At 40.1% G+C, this 17723-nt stretch overlaps 2 protein-coding genes across 4 annotated transcripts in view; one reads left to right on the top strand and one right to left on the bottom strand.

The window, feature by feature from the left end:
- Positions 1-3314, bottom strand: part of ATP6V1A (ATPase H+ transporting V1 subunit A) — a 62558-nt gene extending 59244 nt beyond the window's left edge. Inside the window, exons 1-2 of one of the 2 annotated variants that reach the window (XM_025284253.3) lie at positions 2961-3314; positions 2081-2191 (exon numbers count right to left, since the gene is read on the bottom strand). The gene's annotated coding sequence lies outside the window, so the exon portion shown is untranslated. The remainder of the gene's footprint in view (positions 1-2080; positions 2192-2960) is intronic. The other variant, XM_025284251.3, reaches the window with a different exon arrangement.
- A 488-nt stretch (positions 3315-3802) lies between these two features.
- The window catches only part of NAA50 (N-alpha-acetyltransferase 50, NatE catalytic subunit), a 32223-nt gene continuing 18302 nt past the window's right edge, over positions 3803-17723 (top strand). Inside the window, exon 1 of one of the 2 annotated variants that reach the window (XM_006076358.4) lies at positions 3803-4123. In XM_006076358.4, coding sequence (XP_006076420.1) covers positions 4116-4123 — 8 coding nt within the window. In that variant the 5' untranslated portion in view covers positions 3803-4115. The remainder of the gene's footprint in view (positions 4124-17723) is intronic. The other variant, XM_025284267.3, reaches the window with a different exon arrangement.

Raw genomic sequence — 17723 nt, 5'->3', positions numbered from 1 at the left:
CCCCAATCCCAACTTTTCTAAAAAGCATATAACTAAAGTGGCAGTGCTGAAGGATGATCTACTGACTTTTAGTCTAGTGCTATAGCACATGTAGCTTTCAGTGCCCCTTTTACATTAAATACAACTCACCCCGCTCTCCTTCCCTCCCATATCATCCAAACACATTACAAACATATATGCTGTGAAAATAAGTTGGTCACTATGTTAATAAAGACATATTATTATGTCTGAGGCTTACATCTATTCTACTGACCATGATTTTCATAGCTGCTATTGACAATTTATACTTGAAAGCTAGTATCTAGTGTGTTACCTTAGAAGGCATTATGATCTGCAGGAATTTTAAAACTAGTTCAATCTCCCTGTCCAGTTATCTCATACACAGTCAATAAACAATTTATTGAATGCCTATCTACTTCATCATTCAGGAGCTAAAGACCAAGAGTAGGGACACTGTCCTTGAATTCCTAGGAGTTTTATAGTTTATTAAGGTACAGCCCAACAAACAGTAATTAAAAACAATGTTCTGGAGGTGAAAATAGAAGAATGGAATATTGTGCAGTATTCTACAGAAGTGAGTGCCTAGCTCTGCCCACAGAGGAAGAAAGCATTCTTGGTGCTGGCCATAACCTATAAAGATAGTGACATATAAGCAAGACTTCAGAGTAAGCATACAAGAGCTGTTGGGGACTCAAACACAAGAACCCCTGTGTGCCATTTAATACTGAACTTCAGCACAGTTCTCTAACGAATGTTAAGATTTCTATATAGGGAATATCCTGGCAGTCCAGTAGTTAGGACTCATCCCTTTCACTGCCGAGGACCTGGGTTTGATCCCTGATCGGGGAACTAGGAACTAAGATCCCTCAAGCCGTGAGGCACGGCCAAAAAAAAAAAAAAGAGATTTCTACATATAATACTCATTGACAGATAAAGTTAGTCTCAGAAATAGCTTCCATGCCACACAGAGATCACTTGTTTGTGAAAACTGTACAATATCAAAACTCTTTTTCAAATTCAACTTTAATAGTAATTCAGTCACCAATTCCTGCTGCCAATCTTCCAGATTTCATTAGTGGTCTAAATGATTGCTTCAGTAAGTTTCCTAAAATCAGGGGAATTGTGAAGTAAAACTGCAAACTCATTCAATCTCTTTCACATTGACATTTTCTCCTCTAGGACTCAAATGCTTTTTAGCCTGCTTTCTCTATCCCATTTTGGTCTCACCCAGACAGGACTGATTTGGACTTCAAAAATCCTTATTATTTGGTGAATTCGTTTTAATTGGTGTATTGTCACCTGGGCAATGAAGCAACACTGCTTATGTTTTTCTGTCCTCTAGAGATCAGGGAATCTCACTCTGGAGCGAATTAATAGATAAAAACTATATATCAGTAGCAGACATCCTGAAACATAAACATCTCAACAGATTAGGTATATACCAATATAGATATATGCACAAAACACTAAAACTGTAAAGCATAATAGTGGTCTTCATTACTTAGAGAAAGCAAGAAAGATCTTAAGGTTATCTTATCTAGTAATGAGCATCAATAGTCTAGTTTCTCTATTTTTGAACTTGGCTTTAAAATTTAACTGAGAAAATGATTTTTCAGATTAAGAAAAAGTGTAATTTAAATTTTAAAAATCAAATTTGTAATTTCTGTTAAGTCCTTTCAATTTAAAAGAAAGAAGGGACTTTCTGAGTTTGTAGTGTAAACAAGAGTTTAACCCCAAACAGAAAAACATTCTTCCATAAAGCACACTGTTTGGGGTCAAAACATTGGTTACTACGTTACTACATTGGTTACTACATGAAATGGGAGTACACTGGGTTGGGCAAAAACCTAAACAATCATTTCTGCATTTTCAGAAACTACTATTCATCAAAATCTGAAGACGTCACCTGGAGTTTTACAAACAGGAAAAGTAGGGATACAAATGCTACTTAATACTAATTTAGCATTAGTTAAGGAATTGATTGGGAGTAGTGATTAAGTAGGATTTTAGGGAGAAATGGCAAAAGGATGTCAAAGGCAAAAAATATGAAGTCAGCAATATTTAGACTTAACCTCCTTACCTTTAAGTTTACGGTCAAACGCACTGGTTTATTATCTTTCCAGCCCAATTTGTTTCTGAAGAATTACTCCCTTCCAGTGAAGTCAGTTCTGCATAAGCTAGCCTGGGTCTCCTGCAGATCATGACATCGCAACACCATCTTTCAACGCCTCCTCATTCAATCTAAACTGTCGCATTAACAACACTGCCTGTTTTTGAAGCTAGTATAGCTTTACTCTTTCAAGTATCCTCTACGTTTCTACACCATAAAATTGGAGAAGAGAAAAGTAAAAAGCCACCTTTTACCATTCCAGACCCATTCGAAAGTTGTGAACATCTCTCGCAGGGATGTCAGATAAAAACTAGAATTACTGAGAATGCACACTAGAAAGCAAGCTTTACAGTGACTCTGCAGTGAGAGAGTGTCTGCATCGCGACATTCTCTCTTAAGCCTGTCTCACAGGAGCCGCCTCTGCCTCCGGGGTTTTTCCTATCTCCCGGTTCCCCACTAGGGAGCTGAAGGGGAAGACCTTACAAGGCCTCTGCCAAAGAACAGGCTTTGGGATTGAGACCCGGGGACTATTGCAGACCCCAACTAATGCCTGAATCAACCCCACTACCCGAAGCCCCAAAGACTTGAATGGGGACCCATAATGGCCGCACTCACCCCCAGCCCCGGGAAAGGTGAACATCTCAACCCCTAAGTTGCAGGGGCGACCACGGTGGCAGGGATTGGACGAGGGGCGGGGGTCAAGATAAATGGAGAAACAAGATCCTCGCCGGGGCAGGATGACAGCGGAAGAAAGCCTGGGACAGCAGAGGCCACTATTCACATTCTCTCTTCTTTTCCTCCTCCCTTCCCTTCTATCCCCACCAGCCGCCGGTTACCGGTCGCCACTCACCTGCCGGGGCGCGAGGTGCAGAAACCGTACCGATCACCGACCCAGAGGCTCTGTCACTGCGGGAGGGAAGTCTTCAGCTGCAGAGCGGGGCGGGCGTAGGACGTCACGTGACCCCGAGCTCCGCCCTGTCAACCGCAGCCGGGCTGGCTGCATCTCCCGGGCTTGTATTTTAGCGGATCGTTTGAACATTAATTTCCTTGCGATTAGATTTTAGAAAGGAAAAAAAAATGTCCACAAAGATCAGGTTGTAAAGTGCAACGCAAAACGCGTGGGTGGAACGGGTTAAAGTGCATTGCTAAGGAAGTGACGTTTATGCCGTGGTCTAGGGACCGGAAATAGCAATGGAGTTTCGTCCCCGTGGGGCCTGCCGGTAAAATCCCCAGGCTTAAAGGTTTGGGCAATCACGTGATATCGAAACTGAAAAGTGCTGGACGTAAGCCAAGTTATCTAGCCAATTGTTGACTACGTTTATTTGTCTTAAAAACACCTCGTTACTTTCCACAGGCTTCTTTACATTTAGAGGAATAAGATTTATAAAATCTTTTTAGGAGACAGGTGCATTTGAAGGTCATACTGGAGACTACCAGCTGGGAAGACCAGAGTCAGGAAAGACTGAGCTTGTTAAAGTGCGAAAGGAGAGAGGGAGGGGTGGAAAAATCCGGATTTTATCGCCAGGGCCTACCAAGCAAGCCTCACAAGTTGTGTCGTAAGGAATGGGAGGAGAAAGATGACGCCAGAGGGCACAGCCCAGTAGAAAGATGGAGGTCCTGAAGTAGAGGGGGAAGGGTAAGGGGAAGCCTGCAGTGCGGCTGCGCGAGGGGCGGCCGACGCGCCGGCGCGCAGAGGGGGCGGGGTGAAAGGTCATAGCGCGGCGGCGGGTCTGGCTGGCGGCGGCGGGCGGGAGGCGAGTTCCCCGTGTGCACGTGTGGAGAAGCTGCTGCACTAGCGCGGCGGCGGGAGGCACCTCCGCCCCCTCCGGAGACGCAGGGCCGCGCTAAACTCTCGCGGCCTCCGTCACCCGCTCAGCTCCTTGCCTTAGGCGAGGAGGCCGGCTTGTGGGGTTGAGTGGCCCGAGCTGAGGGCGCGGAGAGCTCAGGGCGGCGACGACAACGGCGTTGATATCGGCGGTAACAACGGCCTCAGCAGGCGGGGAAGATGAAAGGGTGAGGAAGGGCAGCGGGGCAGGCCCCGACCGGCGGGGGAGAAGGGCTGCGAAGGATGGATGAGACTCTGGGCGAAGACCCGGCGGAGGGAGGTTTCTGGGCTTCTCTGCACACGGAGGGGGCGGAGGCTCGACTCGGGCTGTTGGCGGGCTGAAAGGCCAGCGGAGGTAGGACCCAGGGAACCCAGGATTGGGGCCCGGAGGACGAGTGCGGGTTGATTGGAGAACAGCTGCTGAGTGGGGCGGCGGGGAAAAGCTGTCGTGAGGCTCCTGAGGCCTCCTGTTCCCCGGGAGCGAACGGCAGAGCCACCCGCGGCCCGGCACTCCAAGGGAGCGGTACGGTTGTCGTCTTCACATCCAGGTTCAACACTGAGAACTGTGGTCTTTGACACCTTTCGGGGTTATCCATACTTGGAAGCGGCGCAGAACCTTCTGGAGAGAGCAGGAATTGGAATAAAGAGCACAGATAGGAGTATTCAGAGCTAGTGACTCAACTGGATTTGGGTTGGGTCAGAGCGAGTGGAGGAGGGGGAGAGAGCGTGAGCATTGGAGACTTGGGGTGCCAAAATATTTAAGGAAGTGTTGCTGATCAATAGGTGGAGCTATTGCTCCAGCACTTTACTATTGCCCCTGGGCCGGGAGGGAGTTCTGGGTTCCTAGCAAGCTTTTTCTTAAGGTGTTTGGCAAAGTTAATATTCTTTCACAGGTTACCTCTTGGACAAAATTAGGGATTATTTTGGTTCGACTATTTCCATTTGGATAAGATGTCACCTTACTATTCAGTTACACACTGTTAAAGTATTAATTACATAATACGGTGTTTTAAAATATTGACGGAGTTAGCCCTTGCTTGCCTTTACCCTCTTTAGAAAAAGAAATGGAATCTTATCAGTGTTAAAAGCTTTCTGAGGTGGTTGAGTTTTTTCTGTTAGAGCAAGTCAGTTAAAGAATTTTAACTATGTTTTGAGTTAGGGAAGGCTTTCAAACTGTTCAGCAGCTCTTTTGAAGATAGAGTAAAAGTCCATGTTGTAAGTAATCTCATACTGCCCAAGACGAGGATTCAAATACTACTTTAGTGTGTGTATGGGGCTTCCCCAATAGCTCAGCTCTTAAAGAATGCGCCTGCAATACAGGAGACACAAGAAACGCTGGTTCGATCCCTGGTTGGAGAAGGTCCCCTGAAGGAGGAAATGACAACCCACTCCAGTATCCTTGTAAAATTCCATGGACAGAGGAGTCTGGCCGATTGCAGTCTGTGGGGTTCGTAAAGAGTCCCCCGCGACTGAGAACACACGCACTTTTCTTGGTGTGTGTATGTGTTTGAGGCTGCAGGAGAGGTCCAAGAAAATTTAATTTTATCTTTGTTGTTCAGTTGCTTAGTATTAAAGTTTAGAAAAAATGAAATTTTCGCAGTTCCTGCGTTATTTCGCATCAAGTTCTAAAGAGTTCCAATCAGGAAAATAACTGGGGATATGGGAAGTATGTGCTGCACTTGAATCATGATCTAGAATGTTGGCTATTTTATATGTGATCCAGTATAACTTGGCAAGTTTTATCTCTTTCTTTCCTTGAGTATTAGTGCTTTCTCTTGTTTGTTTTTGTGTTCTCATTGGCACTCAATACTTGCTTTTGTTAAAGTAATAAAAATGAGGCTGAAGAGTTTTTGGTGTTGAGGTTGTGGGTGAATTTATAAAGACGGGCCTCCAGAAATTATTCTGGATGTTTATATCCAAACTCTTTGGTCTAGCTCATTCTACCTAGGATGTAATGCCCTTCCTGTTAATAACTTGGCAATAGAAATGGGGTCAAACAGCAGTTAATATTCATAATCTACCGTCAGTTAATATACTCATGAGGCCGCTAAGAGTCCTTAAGTCGAGTTCCTATCACCTCTCACGATTGGAAGCTTAAGATCCTGTTTCTAATGGTAAACTTTTAACATGATTTCAGAGGAATAGACCTTTTACTTCTCAGGTGAACTAACTCCTACATAAGATGGAACTTTAGTTTTTTTCACTTGTTAGTCTTATTCTTCATTTCAGTTCAGTTGCTCAGTCCTGTCCAACTCTTTGCGACCCCATGAATCGCAGCACACCAGGCCTCCCTGTCCATCACCAACTCCCGGAGTTCACTCAAACTCAAGGTCCGTCGAGTCGGTGATGCCATCCAGCCATCTCATCCTCTCTCGTCCCCTTCTCCTGCCCCCAATCCCTCCCAGCATCAGAGTCCTGAACAAATGAAGACTAGATGTTATTTAAAAGATTTTTAAGGTCCTTGAGTTCAAAGATGTGTATTGCTGTGTGCAGTGTAGTCAGTGTTAATAGTTCTGCCTCTTGGAAATGAAACAGTGGTTCTGATTATGTGGTTTTTGTATGAAATTTTATTTGCTAAGTTTTTTTGGATACTGAGCTGACTGAACTGTAAGTCGGATAGAAATACCTAAAATTGGAAACATGTAGAACTCCTAATTCTAAATTAATGTACTGTTTGAATATTTTACATTACCTATATTGTCTGTTATTTTGAAACTTTTAAAACTTAAGTATCCTACCTGGTTTGTTCTTCATATTCTTAGTTTATTAGTAGCAGTAGGACTTCTTATAGTATTGGCATGTATTTGCTTTTCCGCCAAACAAGATAGATTTCCAGTTGTTAATTACCGCGTGTGTTTATAATGCATGGTCTAGAAATTTGAAGTATATTACTTGAGATGTTACTTCCTGTGTACCAAGATTGCTTGTTTTTATGAACCAGAGACTTTACCGGTTGAATTTGTGGGAGGTAAGCTGATTATTTTTATCTGTTCCTCTCTAGGGAGGATGATACTCAGGCAAGAAGGTATTGTTCACAGCCCAGACTGAGATGGCAGTGTAATTAGTCAATACAATAGAAAGTAAAACTGAATCCATTTACCCTTAAACTGTAGCAAAGAGGTGTTAATTCTAATAAAGATACCTAACTAGATGTGAGTACCCGTGAACAAAGTAAAGATGATAGCAATAATAAAGTAAATAAAACAGTGTAGTTTACCAATTGAAGTGTTAAAATACAAAGATTCTGGGGACTTCCCTGGTGATCCAGTGGGTAAGACTCCACATTCCCAATGCAGGCCGCCTGGGTTTGATCCCTGGTCAGAGCATTAGACGCCCCAAATTGCAGCCTTAGGTATCGGTTGAAGGGCTGTGTTGTTGTTCAGTTGCTAAACTGTGTCTGGTTCTTTGCACCCCATGGACTGTAGCCCACTAAGCTCCTCTGTCCATGGGGTTTCTCTGGAGTCGGTTGCCATTTCTTTCTCCAAGGGGATCTTCCCAACCCAGAAATCAAACTCCTGTATCCTGAGCCACCTGGAAAGCTCAAAGAGGTGGTGTGTCCATACACTTAAAAAAAAAAAAAAACATTGAACTGTAAAAAAAAATTGTGCTCCTTACAGAATGTGTTTTATACTGCAATAAAAAATTTTTTTAAGTTTTATTGCTGATTTTGTCAGGGAAAAAAAAACAAAGCCAGTGAGGCTGAAGTATACATAATTCAGGAACTTTTGTAAACCTGAAATTCATACTCTTTGCTTTGTGAAGTCAATAATTTATGGGATGTTTAATAAGATAATAAATTTTAACAAATACTTTGTAATGTTCCCTTGCTGTGTCCAGACCAGTTCATATAAAATATAACCTACCTGTACCACAGTTTTAAAAAATCAATGTCCTAACAAAGATAAAGGAGATTAAAAGGAAAGTAGCTGCAATATGATATCTATTTTAAGATCCAGATGAACAGGTACAACAACATCATAAATCATAAGATCATCTGTCTGTAAATATAAACTAAATTTATAAAGTATATCTACTACCAGTATAGATGTGTGCATTGGTAAATAATGCTGTGTTACCATCAGTGTTACGATTTTTCTCCCCCCAAGTTATGGACAGCTCCTGGTGAAGTTCTGAAAAAAACACAGAATAATCAAGAATTTGTGGATTAGAAGGGATTTTTAAAGGCTATTTATATAAAGCATTATCTTTCAAAGCCAGTGCTTTTGCCTAACCAAACTAGTATCTATATTAAATTTCATTTTGCTCAATCCTCTCTTTTGGTCTGTAGAAATCCCTTTGACTCTTGGTTTTCTCTTCCAGGTATTAGCTGTGTCTTCCAGCTTTGTGCCATCTGAGAAGATATACATTTTCAATTATTTAAATGGTGTCCTTTTTTCTTTTTTAGAAGTGCATCCTACAGAAACCATTAGAATACCAGTAGTAATCAATAGAAACGTCCTTTGCATCATGGAAATGAGAATAGTATGCATTATACTTTAATAACTACAAAATTATATAATCATGCTGTCATAAAACACTCCTTTCTTCTGAGCTGTTCTCTTCCGTCATCTCCTAGTCACGTTCATTCAGTGCCTGACTTATTAGCAAAATATCAGTCTTGTCCTGTCCCATACAGTAGTGACTAATTACAGTTGGCTGTAGAACAGTTAAAATGTGTCTTGTGTTACTGAGGAACAGAATTAAAATGTCAGTTGTTGGACAGTTTTTGTGTATGTTTCAAACAACTTGGATATGAGTCCAGTGTAAATTTTATGAAATATAAGTACAGATAAAATATTTCCAAGGAAAAATTAGCATCTGAATTGAGATGTACCGTTAGTGTTATGTACACTGGCTTACTATGAAAAATGATTTTTTTAATATCATTAATTTTGATTACATGTTTCAATAATTTCACCTATTTCTTTTTGCCTTGTTAATGTAGATACTAGGGGAAAATTTTTTTAACGGGGACCTGAACTCTGGACCTAAAAAATTTTAAATTATATATGTGACTTGAATTCTATTTCTCTTGGCTGGTGCTGTGCTAGACCCTAGGGAGGGGGATGGAAACAGATAAATGTCTAAAATATGATCTTTTCCCTTTGAATCTAGAACTCAGATGGTAAATGTTTCAACTATGGGACAACAGATAGTGTGTGGCTGTTCTGGTAACTGCTCCTTGTTTTAGATTAAAATGTTATAATCCAGTCATATCTTCTGAGTAAAGGAAGAGGGGTATGTATTTGCCTTGCCTGAGCTAGTGCAACCTATATTCTACCTTTTTTGGATAATTATTTTGGATTGGATAATTCACTGGAGAAGAATTCGTTGGATCAAAAAATACTGCCATTTTTAAAGCTCTGATATTTGTTGCCACCTGACCTCCAGAAACATAGTAACAATTTATACTGCCAGCAGTATATGAGAATGCCCTTCTTCAAGGGCTGATGAGAAAGAGGGAAACATTTGCAGAAACTTCAGGGAAATGGAGGAAGAAGTGGCTACTATTTCATGGGTGGTGTAAATTACCTTTTTCTGGGATTGGTGACACAGCTGACCCTTTATAAATGATAGAAATAACAATTCATTTTTTACAAGTTGGTTTTGAGGACACATGTACCCTTAATTCTAGTTTCACTTTGCTGACTAGGTGATAAATGGCCTTTCTTTCTTCCTTTCTTATTGATTACTTGGTGAAGTTGGACATTTCCCATTTTTCTGGCCATTTGTGTATCTTTGTGACTTAACTGTTACATAAACTTCCCAGTTTTTAATTTGGATTTAGATTGCTTTTTTGACTTCAAATTACAAAACATCAAACAATATTCTTTAGAAAATGGGCTTGAGACATTCACGTTAGTAAATTTTGTTTGTGTTGCCAATTTAGAACCCAGATCATTAGAAACATTTTTATATGCAGAGCTTGTTAAGCTCGGGTAGGCAAGGAAAATGTTTTGTACTTAGAAGCATTTTAAACATTTCTTTTTTCTCTTTCCAGAAAACTAAGATATGTTTAAAGATGTGTTTGGATTCTTCCCGCCAACCAGACTGTAGAGTTTATTATTTGTACCATAATTTTTCTTTAAAAAGGAGACTTACAAAAAGCATTTGAACTAAAAGCAACCACGTTGTAGTTCGGTGTGCCACCAATAATTGTTAGTGCTAACTAATTAGTCAGTCACTAACTAATAAGATTCTTAACTTCCGGGCCTTCATTTCTTTGTCTCTTTTGCAGTTTGTGTAATCTTTAGTTCCCCAACCAGGGATTTAACCCCGTACCTAACCACTGAACTGCTAGGAAATTCTCTCATTTCTTTAAAGAGAACAGCTTGAACCTGAATAGGGAAGGCCAGAGATTCTTGTGCCAGTTCTAATCTGTTGATACTGTCTTATCAGTATTACATATCTGTTGGTAGCTTTATGAGGTCTCAGACTGTGGAGGAGGGAGTGATATCATTATTAATGGCACATGTGTCATATGTTTGCCATTTCTGGTCTCTGTCAATTCTAGCTTTCTATGATACCAAGAAACAAAACTTTGGAATCATATTCGAATTGTTCTCTTTTAAGCTGCTCTCATTTTTCTGTTGTGTCTGCTTTTTGGGACCTGTTCTCCCATCTCTCCCCCTTGCCACTATTACCTTTTACAGTGGAGGCAGTTAAGGCAATGTGCCAGGCAATAAACCTCATCTAAAATAGTGTCCATGGTCTATTAATGTAACTATAAATATAGTATGAAACAGATACAGAGGTGAGCCAAGAAAGAAAGCAAATGGGTTCTGGGGTTTATGAGTAGTTTTGTATAGCCAAAAAAAAAAAAAAAAAATGGGAGGTGGCAGAGACAAGGCTAGGCCAGTGGCCAAAGGTAGGCGATGAAGGGCTACTTGAATTTTGTTTGGTAGATTATGTGCAACTTTTTGTAAAGATTTTAAGTAGATAAGTAAAATGGTCAGATTTGTGTTTTAGGATTATTCTGACTGCATTGTGATGCTTTTGTCTCCTTAGCTGTAGACTTTTTCTCCTTATTAGGCTATTAAGATATGGGTTAAAATGATGGCCTGAACCATACTACCAAGAGAAAGGGTATAGGAACAGGTTATAAAAATATTTGGAAGGCAGAATCAACAGGGATTAAAATGGGATGTTAGAGTACATTTAAAGCTAGGTTTCTGTATTGGATGAATGATGAGTCTATGCATAGAGAACAGATTCCTCTAGAGAATGATGAGTTCAGTTTTTGACGTGTTGAATTTGTGATTCCTGTTGAGTTCAGCTCAGTTGCTCAGTCATGTCTGACTCTTTGCAACCCCATGGACTGCAGCACTCCAGGCTTCCCTGTCCATCACCAACTCCTAGAGCTTGCTCAGAGTCATGTCCATTGAGTTGGTGATGCCACCCAACCATCTCATCCTCTGTCGTCCCCTTCTCCTCCTGCCTTCAATCATTCCCAGCATCAGTGTCTTTTCCAATGAGTCAATTCTTCTTGATTCCTGTAGACATAGCTTTTATTTATTTCTGGTTGTGCTGGGTCTTTGTTGCTGGGTGAGGGCTTTTTCTAGTCGTGGCAAGCGGGGCTACTCTTCATTGCAGTGTAGGGGCTTCTCAAAATGGTGCAGAGAAGGCAATGGCACCCCACTCCAATACTCTTGCCTGGAAAATCCCATGGACGAAGGAGCATGGTAGGCTCCGGTCCATGGGGTTGCACAGAGTCAGACACGACTGAAGCGACTTAGCAGCAGCAGCAGCAACGTGGTGGCTTCTCTTGTGGGCCACAGGCTCTAGGCATGTGAACTTCAGTAGTTGGCAGCACACAGGCGCAGTAGTTCTGGCTCACAGGCTTAGTTGCTCTGCAGCATGCGAAATCTTCCTGGACCAGGGATTGAATTCATGTTCCCTGCGTTGGCAGGCAGATTCTTAGACACTGTACAACTAGGGAAGTCCAAAACATCAGTATTTAGGTAGTAATAAGGGAAAAGCTCTAGTTAGGAAGGAGCTCGCCTAGTTGAACATACAGATAACCATGGAAAATTTTTTCAAGGAATAATCTTTTTCTTTTTACAGTATAACTTTGAATTATGTCCCTGTGTGTGTTTAGTGCTTCTAGTATGCAACCAATTAATTATTGAGATTTTTACACATCTAATATTTGCAGTCACATAGCTTGGAGAACTGATTCACCCACCGCTGCTGTTTTGATACCTGCTAAACCTCTAGAGCAGTGACTCTCAACCAGGGGCCACTCCCATCCCACTCTGGACATCTGATAATGTCTGGAGACATTTATTATAAGTCATCGCAGTAGGGGGGATGGTGATTGGCATCTAGTGGGTAGGGCTAGCAATGCTGCTAAGCATCCCACAGTGATCTGTGAAGCACCTCACAACAGGATTATTGAGCCCTAAATATCAATAGGGCCAAAACTGAGAAACGGCTCTAAAATCTAGATGAGATGAAAGAGAGCTCATCAGTTTTACTAAGGTCTTGGAGATTCTTAGATACTCTAAAATTAAATTAACAATTCTATGAAGTAGTTGAGATTCTGCCCTAAGTCTTGTAGAGGTTAGGTTCAAAAACAAATGGTTATAGCAGTGCCGAGGTTCTGTGCCTTGGAAGAGTACAATGGTGATACAGTTCAAATGAGGTGGAAATCTCAGCAGGATGACTGGTTAAGGCCTCCAGAACAGTTGGTATTTAAGCTGTGCTTTGATAAATGCTGAGTGGGCTTACTTTTAGGTTCAAGGAATTGATACTTTAGAGGAATCACTCTTTCATGTAATTTACATGAAGGCAAGAGTTTAGAACCAGATTACTGCTAGCTAAGAAAAAATTATCCTCTAAACCCCTTAAATTTTTTATCAAAGCACCATGGACATACTTTGATCCTTGTTAGAAAACTTAAATTTTATGCAAAGCTGCTTTATCAGTACACCTTAGATAAGTGTTTTTAACCTTGAGAAGTAAAGATGACTCCTTTGAGGAAAGTCATACAGTGTAGCTAACTTTACACTATAATGACATTCATAGACATAGGCCTAATTCTGGCTTTATTGATAATTGGCTACAGGCATATCTGTCTGGGCTTCAGTTTTGTCATCTATAAAATGAAGGGCATTAGAGTCAGTGGCTTCTGAGGTCCCTTCCAGATCAAACCCTTCTTCATACTAGGTGACCAGTTAAAATTTTGTGCCAAGGTGCACTTAAATACCCATCTAAAGTATAAAGACTTTAAGCTTTCTCTGTACATTATTTTCTCTTGTTGCTGTGTAACTTTAGCAGTCAGACTTTGTACAAAAAGACCCACTTTTGTGTAGTCATACCTCCATCTTGTGGCCTTTCAGAATATTGCCACTAAATTTTGTTTTATAATTATGGCCATAATTAACATTACCTTTAAAAGCTAGAAATATTTAAAGTGCTTATTATCTGACGTTGCTATTAAATGTTTTACACAGATTATTCCATTTTATCATAGCACTTGTTTTTTAAGCTAAGAGTAAAGATTTCCTACTACTGTATTCTAAGTACACCGATTATATGAGATTTGTCTGAGTAACAGGCTCATCTTGTGGTGCTGCTCCATAAAATAGGAGGCAAGTAGCTGTGTTTTCCAGCTCTAAGGATTTGGCTCACATTTCTTCGGGTGCTTGTGCAGTGTCAGTCTGCCCCCACCCCTTTAGATCCTTAGTCTCAAAACTTTGGTATGGAGATGTAGTAAGAGTTTGTTACAGATTTGAAAAACAAAGAATGACAAATCGTGTGAATACTTGAGCTGAGATAATAGTGTCTTTAATAACAGCTGTCTTCAGTTTTTTAGTTAGGGTTGCGAACTCTAGTGCCAACAGGAACCCAGGACCTGGCACCAAGCAGATAAGGTAATTGTGTTAAACAAGAAATGTAAGCTTTATGTAGAAAATCTCCTGGTTAAAAAATTAGCAGCCAACTTAATTAGGAAAAGCAAAAAACTGTTGAGTCAAACAGATGAGGCCACGTGGCTGATTTACCTTTTAGGCCAGGAATTTGGGCTTATCTACAGAGCAGAGGTCTTAAACTGATCCATTAAAAGTCGTTTACGTTATTAAATTATATTGAAATTTTTTCTGAAGTTAAGTAGGTAATGTAGTGATTAAAAAACCCAGCTTTCAGAATTAGGCCAATTTGAGGTTGAGTCACAGTTCCTCAATACTTATTACATCACATACACTGCTTCTCCAGATTAATCCCTAAACTCTCTTGAAGATTGTTTCTCAGGTATCTTTATGGGCTCCTGTTCTTTTACTTCTGAAATTCAGGTGTCAGTACAGGAGACTCAGGAGATGTGGGTTCAATCCCTGGGTTGGATAGATCCCCTGGAGGAGGAAATGGCAACTCGCTCCAATTTTCTTGCCTGGAGAATTCCATGGACAGAGGAGCCTGGCGGGGTACAACCCATGGAGTCACAAGGAGTCAGACATGACTGAGCGACTAACACTTTCACTTTCTTTCACTTCTGGTAGTTTTTAGATTTTCTTCCCACTACAGACATTCTTGGTAATGTGATCTGTTCCCATAAATAGAAGATCTGCATTATACATTATTGATATTCCAGGAAACAACTCTCAAAAGTGATGTCTTAAAAAAGAAAATTCTTTCCTTAGGAGTTAGAATAATGTAAAAAGTTCAGGTGCATTCTCTCTGCTAATTGTTTTTATCTACTTAACAACATTGCATCCAGTCACATTAGATAGCATTTGAATGGTTATATAAATATTTTTAATGATTATTCTTACCTTTAAAATACTTGACAGTATTATACAGAGGGCCAAGTGAACTGTGTCATTATATATAAGGAACTTGAGCCTCCTTGGATCTGGTTCCTCACGGGGCAGCAGAGGGTCTTGGAACAGAGGGACACGGTAGTTTCAATGTGGCAGGATGGGGAGGTTGTCTGGCCATGTAACCAGTTTCACCAAAAACAGACTATGACAGGCTAGAGATTGCTGAATTTAGATTAGGTCTTTACCAGAATGGAAGGTTCGCTCTCATCTACCTCTCATTCAGCTTCCCTTCTACAAAAACAGCTTGCTCCAGCTGGAAATAGAGAAGTTTTAGTAGTCTGTTAAAAGTTTGAGCTTCTAGCCTCCTTTTGTTCTTTAAAATAGTAAAGAATAATTAAGACATTGAGTGCTTTCTACTGAGTTTTAGTATCAGAAATAATGTCATTAGTAAGTAACTACAATACTGTTATACCTAATATAATATACCATATTATGATCTGACACCCAGTCTGTATTAGGCTTGTTCAAGTCAGAATCCATAAAGGTCCACATGTCCCAGTTGCTGAAGTATCTCACCATCTTTTATAATCTGACAGTTCTTCCTCCTCTAAAAAAAAATTATTGGAATAGTTTTGGTTATGGTTTTAGATTATATTTCTGAAGGTGGTGCAGACCCATTTTCCCTGTATTCCCACTATCCCCAGTTAATAACAACTTATGTTAGTATGGTACATAGAAAGTGAAAAGACAAACTATGAACTGAGAGAAAATAGTTGCAGATTATATATGTGATAAAGGACTTATACCCAGAATATGTAAACAATCCTTATAACTCAGCAAGATAATTTTAAAATAGGATTTTTTTTTTTATGAACTAAAATAAAAACTCTAGGTTTATTCCAAGTCCTAGATCATGGGCAAAAGATTTAAATAGACATTTCACCAAAGAAGATGTACCAGTGGTTAATGACCAAATCAAAGGAAAAAAAAAATTGCTTAGCATGATTAGAGAAATGCAAATCCAATGAGATTATCACTTTGTACCAGTAGAATAGCTATAAACAGAAAGGCAGTAAAAAAGCATTGATGAGGATGTGGAGAAATTGGAACCTTAATACACTACTAGAAGTAATGTAAATGGTGTGGCCACTTAGGGAAACAGTTTAACAAGGTATAAGTTTTCCCTTACCACTGTAGCAAATGACCACAAGCTTGGTGACTTAAACAGCATAGATGTATCATCTTAGTTCTTAAGATCAAAAGTCTGAGATGGGTTTCACTGTGTTAATATCAAGGTGTTGGTAGGTATAATGACTCCTGTCTACCTGGGACCTCAGCGTGTGACCTTATTTAGAAATAGGGTCTTTGCAAATGTAATTGAGATGGGGTCATACTCAATTAGGGTAGGGTGGGCCCTGATGTCCTCATAAGAAGAGAGGCTACATACACACAGAAGATCATGTAAAGATAGAGGCAGACATAAAAACATCTGAGGCCACCAGAAGCTGCCAAAGGTGAGGAAAGATTCTGCTCCAGAGCCTAGAGGGCATGGCCCTACTGACACTCTGATTTTGGACTTCTGGCATCCAGAACTTTGAGAGAATACATTTCTATTGTTTTAAGCCACTGAGTTTGTGCAGTTCTAAGAAACGGATACAATAGATCTGTGTTTCTTCCAAAGGCCTAAGATAATGTTTTCTCGCCTTTTCAACTTCTATGGACTACCTGTATGCCTTGGTTCATGGTTCATCTTCAAAGCCAGCAGCATAGCATCTTTAAATCTCTCTTGTCTCTTGTCACATCTTCTTTGATTCCTAAGAATCTGTGTGATTACAGAGGGCCCAACCAGATAGTCCTGGTTAATTTACCTATCTCAGGTTCTTACATCCGCAAAGTTCATTTTTCATGTAAGATAACATATTAAAGGTTCCTGGGATTAGACAGCCTCTGGGTGTCATCTGCCTACCACAGGCAGTCTCTTTAAAAAGTAAAACATATTTGCCATACGTACTGCCATACGTATGACCTAGCAGCCCCACTTCTAGGTATCCGCCAGAAAAAAGATGACATATATGTCTGCATACAGATTTGTATGCAGTATTCAGAGCAGCATTGTTTATAATAGCCATGAAGTAAATACAGTTAAAATCCCAGCAAGTGGTAAATGGATAAACAAAAATGTGATATATTCATACAATGAAATACTATTCAGCTACTGACAAATTGGAATATAGTTGAACCTCAGAAACATGCTGTGTGAAAGAAGTCTAGTTCAAAAGATCACGTTATATGAAATGTTCAGAAATGGTAAGTCTTGAGAAAGAAGGTGAATTTAGTGGCTGCCTTGGAGTAGGTAAGGGGATTTATCTCACTGTGCATGAGAGATTTGAGGGGTATGACATGAATGCTCTAAAGCTAAATTGAGAGGATGGTTTAACAACTCTATATAAATGGTTTTTTGTTAGACTTTTTTATTATACATTGAGTATTTAAGATAACTTCACATCCTTACAGCAGGAAATTGTGTTTCCATATACCAAGCAACAAACTACTGAAAATTAACATTAAAACAAAATACTATTGGGATTCCCTGTTGGTTCAGTGACTAAGACTCTGTGCTCCTAATGCAAGGGGCCTGGGTTTGATCCCTGGTTAGGGAACTAGATGCCGAATGCTGCAGTGAAGGTCATAGTTTCCACCGGCTACACAAGACACTGTGTGGCCAAAATGAATTTTTTTTAAAAAAGCATTTACAGAAGCATCAAAAAAGTGAAATACTTAGGGACAAACCTGACCAAAGATGTAAAAAACCTGCAGACTGAAAACTACTAAACATTGCTGAAAAGTGTGAAAAAAGGTCAGTAAATGGAGACATACACCCTGTGCATGGGCAGGAAGACTCAATATTGTTAGGGTCACAACTCTATTATTAAAAATTAAAATCCTTGAATTGTACACTTAAAGTAGGTGAATTTTATACTATGTAAATCATACTTCAAGAAGGCTGTTTAAGAGAAAAACAAGAACAATG

Source organism: Bubalus bubalis, chromosome 1, assembly GCF_019923935.1.
Source record: "Bubalus bubalis isolate 160015118507 breed Murrah chromosome 1, NDDB_SH_1, whole genome shotgun sequence".
NCBI lineage: Eukaryota > Metazoa > Chordata > Mammalia > Artiodactyla > Bovidae > Bubalus > Bubalus bubalis.
This window is presented reverse-complemented; position numbering and strand designations above follow the sequence as displayed.